This window comes from Carya illinoinensis, chromosome 5, assembly GCF_018687715.1.
Source record: "Carya illinoinensis cultivar Pawnee chromosome 5, C.illinoinensisPawnee_v1, whole genome shotgun sequence".
Taxonomy (NCBI): domain Eukaryota; kingdom Viridiplantae; phylum Streptophyta; class Magnoliopsida; order Fagales; family Juglandaceae; genus Carya; species Carya illinoinensis.
The window spans coordinates 5,275,370-5,283,477 of record NC_056756.1 but is presented as its reverse complement, the minus strand read 5'-3'; the positions used below and the strand labels follow the sequence as shown (position 1 = coordinate 5,283,477).

At 35.4% G+C, this 8,108-nt stretch overlaps 1 protein-coding gene across 1 annotated transcript; it reads right to left on the bottom strand.

The window, feature by feature from the left end:
- Positions 1–479: 479 nt before the first annotated feature.
- Positions 480–1,754, bottom strand: LOC122311498 (cytosolic sulfotransferase 6-like). Its single transcript, XM_043126073.1, has one exon. The coding sequence runs from the start codon at positions 1,670–1,672 to the stop codon at positions 710–712; it is 963 nt and encodes a 320-aa protein (XP_042982007.1). The 5' UTR covers positions 1,673–1,754; the 3' UTR covers positions 480–709.
- Between the last annotated feature and the right edge of the window lie 6,354 nt (positions 1,755–8,108).

Sequence of the window (8,108 nt, the reverse complement as noted above, 5' to 3'; positions counted from 1 at the left end):
GTGATCATACTTTGAGTGTGAAGGAATATCGATTGGATTTCAGCCTCTAGAGTTCCAGAAGGGAAGTCAACATTTGAAAATTGTCAGAGGTTCTGGTTGCTACTACGATAGAAGACAAACGGGTCGTTTGTCTAGGCAAGTAAGAGAGTCGAATTGCAAAGGTTTTGTAATTGATTATTGCTTGTAATTGTTCTTTAAAGGGTTTCCCTTTGTAACCAATCGTTATGTCTTACAAGTTTGATTATTTATTTTAAAGTATTTGATTCGTTTTATAATCTTGATAATTGAGATCTAACTTATTTATCCAAGAAATTGATAGACAATTTCGTGGTTTTATAGGGGTACGTTGAAAATTTCACTAGAAATAGATCGATAGATTGAACAGAGCCAAGTTTTGATTTAGGATGTTAGCAATATCAGTTTTATATGAACAAAATTGAGAAAGAAGTGACACCAAAACATCGACAATAAAATTGATAATAAAACATTAATAATGCATTTTATTGATTCCATGTCAACACACATACACATGATGATTGACAATAATCTAACAAATTTACTTTCCAATGCTAATGCAAACTTACACGTTTACAGGATGCAAGAGATTTATTATTATGTTGATCACGATATTCTAGCATAAACATTGACAACAATAAAGACATTCAAATAATATATAGCAGCGATGAGGAGGATGCAACATTTGGATATCCTAAAATGTTAGCCCAGTACCATGAAACTTTTCTTTAAAAATGTCATCTAATTTCTTTGACATTTGAGGTGTTAAGTAATTTACCCAATCTCCAACCTCACCTCGGCGAAAAAGGCTTTCGATCTTCATGTTATGGGTTGTTCCACTTTTATTCACCTCCAACTTACTCAAATAATCAAAACTACACAATTTTGAAATATCATTTATCATACCATTTGTCTCTTCCTCCAAAGAAAAGGAACATCCTAAGAACTCGGCTATTCTCTTCAAGTGAATGGTGGGTTGCTCTTTCAGTTCCTCATATCTCAAGCAGAGTACCCTTTGAGGATTCTCTAAGCTTTCCTTCCAATAGCTCAAAATATGATCCCAATATGGCCCAAAGCTGCTCACTCCCTGACAAAACTTATCAAAAGTTTCTTCAAATGAATCGGTTGTCATCCCATTCTTTTCAAGGAAGTGCCAAAGTGACACAAATGTATCCTTAGGATTCCTATACAAATACACAATCTTACATGTTGAGTTCTTAACAGAAGTTGGTAGCAATGCATAAGGTAAATGAGTTGAAAAGAGCCTTGGAGAGGGGAAGGGGGTGAGATCTGGAACCTCTTTTTTATTGTAGAGATGCAACTCCAAGTAGGGCACAAGAATATGAGGATTGTTTGTGAGTAATGGATGTTTTTGAAGGTCTAGATGATTCTTTCGGTTCACTATAGCAAACAAGATAGCCTTCAACCAAGTAGTCCCAACTTTGGGAGGGGTCATCATTAGAATATCAGTCTCGTGAGCTTGAAAGTGTTTTTGGAAGGATAAAACTCCCTGCATGAACAAGGTGGGAAACCAAAATCCCCGGTACTGACTGTAGAAGCCTATTGTTGGGAGGGAGGATATGAAGTCCACGTATTGTTCTGGTATTAGTTGATCTTCTTGCAAGTGCTGGGCAAAAGATGGATCGAGTGTAGACATGATTCAAGAAGGAAGGGAAGTACAAAGAGGTAGTAGTATGGTCGTTGTTTCACTAAATTGTTCAGTACCTGGTTGAGATTACAGATGCACCTAGGTACTCTCAATGTTACGGGTATATATAGAGAAGTTCACCCGATCGAGGTATACATCATCATGTACTTAAACTTCCCATAACATCCATTGCAGACAACAAACTGTACATGATGGGGACTTCCCATAATTATGATCTTTCTTTGTGTAAACCGTCACAAGTACAGTACATGATCGAGACACATCATGTAATTAACCATGTTAATATATACATATATAGTGATAATAACACAACAAATTTATTGTACACCAACCAAATGCATCATGTCAACATATACACATTCAAAAACATTGAAGGAGACTTATATCATTGATCATAATATGCACTCTCTAAAATTCGATGCCCAACGAATGCGGCAGCATGAAGACCTAAATTTTAACCCATGCACTAGAATGAAACAATTCTTCAATCGTACGCTTTAATTTATCATCCATTTGAGGTATGAAATATTTATGTAGGAGGATTCGAGTAAGTTGATACTAAATTTTAGATTACACGTTGATAGCGCTGAAATACCCTTAAAGTAATAGATCAAGGCAAAGATGGTAAGAAATAGTGATTTTTTCCTGATTGGGAAAGTTTTGGACATGTTCTAATATTTTGGCCTTACTTTAGTTATGGGTATTAGAATCGCACATATGACCCTAGTTCAGAGAGCTCTTTTTGGTGCGCAGATCGTGGTCACCTAACTATGCTTGGTGTAGATCTTTTTCAAGATCAAAATCCACTATTTTCCTATCTGAATCTCTATTTTTATTTATTTTTTTACTTTTTATGGTAATATTTTATTTATCGTTTAGCAAGTATTTCTAAACCCAATTTGAGCTAGTTTTTTGGCATATTACTTATTTTATTATATATTTACTTTTAGTGTGATTATTGGAGTTTTTCTATTTTTGGTAAAATTTTAATATGGTCAATTTTCAGCTATTATAGTCTGATTTGTGAGTTGATTCGTCATTTTAGGATTTTGAAAATTTTGAATTGAACATCAATCTTTTTCTATGTATTTTAAGCGATTCTCTTGTCTTTATTCTTTATATATTATTTATTGAAACTAGTCTATAAAATAATTTCTATTCTATCCTTCATTAAGTATACACTACCACAAATAATTATTTCTTCAAATCAAATTTTTATTTCTTGTAGACTATGTAAAAGAGTTCGAATAAAGTATCTGAATTCCATTTTTCAAATTCTTTAAACATCAGTTTTGTTAAATATGATTTTTATTTTTTAAAAGAAAAAAAATGTGGTAAGAAAAGGGGAAAAATGAATACTAATTAATATGACTAATAAATCATATCAAAATCTTATGCATATGAGAGAATATTTACTACTATTTGTCATTATCTGTCACTTTTGTGTCATTTACCTACCACCGGGTCCAATTAAATGTCTTCCACTAACTAAACCAACCTTTCCGGATCGACACCAGCGGAAATTTTGTCGGTGTTGGAGTCATTCTTTTACCATGATCTACTTTGATCGAAAGATACCATCAGAATCGCCCAATGCTTTCTATCTCTTGCACCTAACTTCTCTTCCTTCAATATACGTATACATGGATCACTGTAACAACATACTTTCTTGACCAATCCCAAATGTGAACGAGAAACGATAGATTTATTGATGCACATATTTTGAATTGATTTTTTTTAATTATTTTTATTTAATGATTAAGAAAATATTTTTTTAATAATTTTATGATTTTTTTTTAAAAGATGTTTAAAAGGGGTTACTAAATGATTGAAGAAAATAATTCCAAATCCTCATATATATATATATATTTTTTTTAATTTCTCCTCCAAGATAATGAATCTGATCTCGATTCCCCCCTCTCATACGTGGAGTGATAACATCCCACATGTGTCCACTAATCAATATCTGACCCAAAACCACTAATTATTAAATAAAAATTGTTATCTGTAATTGCATCAATATTCCCTAACTTTCAATGGTACATGATCACGTACTTTCACTTTATCGACTTTATTTTGGTTTTCCGAAAATAGCATTGGGCTTTGATTAATCCACGTCAGTCAACAAAAATCCATGGACCGCTTTGTTGGGCTTTGAAGTTCAGTTCGATGAGCTTGCAATACTCACTTCAGCCGAAAACATGTTACAAGACCAAAGATCTACGTGCCAAGTCAGTCAAGAGAATTATAAAAGTAAGTTCATATATCGATATTGCAAGATATAACAGGTTAAATCTATTAAATATATTTTGATATATTATATCAAGTGCAATAAATTTATAATTTTTTGTAATTATCTTTACGAATCTAGCACTTCTTTTGCTAACAACGACTGTGAAGCAGAGCATATTTAACCCTTTACTTTTTTATTCTAACGTACAAGCGTCCATCTGTTATAAAAAAATAAAAAATACACTCGTGTAACGTTTTTCATAGACTTTTACACAATCCTATTCTAAATTAAACATATTTTGTACTGGTACAGTATTGTACGTGGTGGGGGCGCATGCATAAAATTCATGGAAGGCATGTTTTGCATTTTTATTGTGGCAGACATAATTTTTGAGATTTCTATCTTTTTGTTGTTTAATGTCATGAGGGCAAGAGCTTGAACCCATTTAAGTCGATTGACATTAAATAAAGAAAAAAAAAGAGTAATATGAAATCATTAATATATAAATCCTCCATTGGTACAAGATATACCACTTTATTATTGAATTATAGCATCTGTTGAGCTCTTACATTTTATTTTGTTATATTTTTGTTTGGGTGTATATTGATGAAGTGTTAGAAATGCATAATTAAGCTGTTTTAGTGAGTGATTTATTACATCAAAGAATGGTTGAACACTTAATTATGCATCAAAATTTTAACACTTAATGGAAATTTATTGATGATAATATTTTGCACATCAAAGTCTCATATTTGCTCTTGAAATACTTAAATTATAATATCATTTCATTTATATATTATAGGGCATTTATGGAAGGAAAGAAAGAGTGGGACCTATAAAGAAATAAAAGAATTGATTATGAGTGGAGCAGGAACACTCACAGAAGCAACATCACATGGACAGCAAACAAACTCACTCGGACATCACATGCACACAGCCGGACTCACACATGCAACACACACATGCAGAAAAGTGACACACCCACTCACTCGGATGTGCAGCAGCTGCTACAGCAGGAGAAGAGAAATCACACATGCAGAAAAAGACCACTTCGGACAGCAATCATTCAAAATGCACACATGCAGAAAACGTGGACCAGCTCACACATGCAGACCAACATGCAATACACATGCAAAACTAGCAAAGCATTCGGATTCACACATGCATGCACACATGCACACATGCAGACGCAGAGCAGCAGGAGAAAAAATGGACGTAGCACATGCAGCATCATTCGGACCAGTTCACACATGCAGAAAAGTGCAATACACATGCAAACCAGCAGAGCATTCGGACTCAAACATGCAGACCATTCACACACGCTGTATAGCAGCAGAAAGCTTTTGGACAGCAGCACACCACACGTGCTGACCATTGCAAGATAAATAGAACCAACCACATGGCTGGAAGACAAGCTGTTCACTTCACCTTTCTTGCTTCATGGAAGTTGAACGTGCAGCAGCATAGCTTTTTATTTCTTTTTCTTTTTCATGTGGACGGGAAGCAACAACAGCAGGGAATGAGCTATTTATTTAGCTGGAAGCAGCAGCACCGAAGGGGGGAGTATTCTTGTTTTTGTTTTGAGGACAGTGCAGTAGCTTAACTTGTTTTTATTCTTCTTTCTTTTTCATTCGGCTACAGCAGTAGCTTAGCTTGGAGTATTGTTGTTTTTGTTTTGAGGACAGTGCAGTAGCTTAACTTGTTTTTATTCTTCTTTCTTTTTCATTCGGCTACAGCAGTAGCTTAGCTTGGAGTATTCTTGTTTTTGTTTTGAGGACAGTGCAGTAGCTTAACTTGTTTTTATTCTTCTTTCTTTTTCATTTGGGCAGCAGAGTAGATTATTTATCTTTCTTTTTTTGTTTAAGCTGAAGGAGCAGTAGGGTAGTCCTTGGTTACCTTGGGCGGCTGGTGTTGGTTTTAATTTTTCTTTCCTTTTCATTTTCGAACTAAAGAAGCGGCTGGTTTTGTTTTTATTTTCATTCTTCTTTTTCGTTTAGCTCTAGAGAGTAGAGTAGTCTGAAGTTTAATTATTTTCTTTTCTTTTTCATTTGGACGGAAGGCGGTTTGCTTTGTCTTCATGCATTTAATTTTTGTTTAGCAGTTCGACATCTTTGTTCTTCTTCTTTACGTTTTTCTTTTGACTAGCATCTTGGAGGTGGCTTTCTTCTTGGTTAATTTTTGGCTTTTGGCTCATTTTTATTTTAGATTTCTTTTGCTTTCAGATTTTGTCATGACTCGTCTTAGACTTATTTTTGTTGTTAGAAATATCATGTGTAGCTAATTTCTAAAACTTGGGTTGTGGAATGGGACGTGATTTGTTTTGGATTCTAGTTTAATGCAATATGTTGTGATTGAACGTTGATTTCACTATATTACGAGTCAGATCTAAACTGAAAATAGATTGCAGCTCTTGCTCTTGTTTTGTTGTTGATGTAAGGCACAACAAAAGCTTGAAAATTATTAAGGCTTCTCTCGATTGTTTGTTAATGTGTGTTTGGCTAGTAAAGTAGAGAATCCCTTAGAAAAAATATTGCAAAACTTGAGCTTAACTTTTTATCTTCCGATTAGCACTACCTTGATTGGATTGTTAATCGAGAAAATTATCTAGAATCCGAAATAAAGAGAGTCTCATACCCAACCCAAGTGTTCGTTAATTTGTTTTTTTTAGAAACTCTAATTTCAACTTCGATTATCTTTTTGCATTGCATTTGAATTTTATTTTCATCTCTCATACTTGATTCATTTGTTACTCACAAATGTCTTATATGCTTTGATAACTCATTGTCCCTGTGGAATACGATCCTGGACTTATCCTTGATACAACTTGACACTTCTATACTTGGAAGCATATTTGACCACGAGTCAAGTTTTTGGCGCCGTTGCCGGGGACAACTGGTGCTTATTAGAGAATTCCTCTACTGTTGAGAGGACGTTGTGGAGCTGTGAACCTTTTCACAGCCTGGGTGACATCTAATCTTTTTTCCTTCTCTCTGTTTATTTTTCATGGTCTTTGATTATCTGCTCTTGTTTGTATGACTAGTTGGACTAGAGACCATACATCTCGATTGTTTAGGACACAATCATTGACATCTTTTAGCTCTGCATCATCTTCTGAAGAATCATCATCAGACACTGATAGCATCATGGCTGAAAATGAGCATCATGATAGGGAAGTGGAGAATCCAAATAGGACTGTTAGAGAATATCTTCAGCCTGTTAGGACTAGCACACCTTCTTTTTTTTTTTTTTTTAAAGAGGACAGTACCTCTATACTTTATTCCAAAACACCCTCACTTATGGCGGAGGAAGACCTCTTACAAAAAGGACAAGACTCAAACAGAGATATATCATAAACATTAAAACCAAACTGACATAACCTCCTTCACGGTCTAAGACTAGGAAAACCAAGCTTATCCATCCGTAATAAACCTCTCAGATTAGAAGGGATATCCTGAGAGAACCATTGTTGATTTAAGCCCTTGGCCCCCAGTCGAGCCAAGAAGTCTGCTGCTGCGTTTCCTTCCCTGTAGGTATGTGAGGCTTGAAATTCAAACGTTTTTAGCATCTCCATAAGCTCCTCCCAGAATTCTTCAAGATACCATACTTCACATCTTGAAGCTTTCAACCATTTAACCACCATCATGGAATCTGATTCAATATTAATACGGGCCACACCCATCATTTTAATCCGACGTAGGCCATGAATTAAGCTCATTACTTCTGCATAACTGCTTGATCCTGTGCCAAGATGAACCGAGAATGCCATGAGCAGATCACCCTTAGAGTCTCTCAGTACTCCACCCGCCCCTGCAGCTCCAGGATTACCCATTGAACTACCATCCACATTTAGTTTCAGATGACCACATTCGGGCTTTGTCCATCGCACCAGCTTCGGGATAGCTCTTCTCGGAGGCTTAACTGGAATATTCAGCTCCATTAGTATTTTTTGATCACGCCACAAAAGAACTTTCCCCACTTTAAGCTTTTCTCCCACCTTCCCAATCCATGTTTTAATATTATACCATACCGTGGTGGCCGAATCTTTTACACCTTCCGCCCGTGCCTTGCAACGCCTTAGCCAGAGGGACCATGTTACAATTGACGGAATAATCCCGAGAAGGTGTCCCAGCTGTGATGTCTTGGAAGCTTTAGAGAACCATTCCTCCACTATCTGGTTCCAAGAGGTACCTG

Excerpts from the sequence above, each read along its gene's own strand:
- LOC122311498 (XM_043126073.1), bottom strand. The coding sequence starts at position 1,672 with ATGTCTACACTCGATCCATCTTTTGCCCAGCACTTGCAAGAAGATCAA.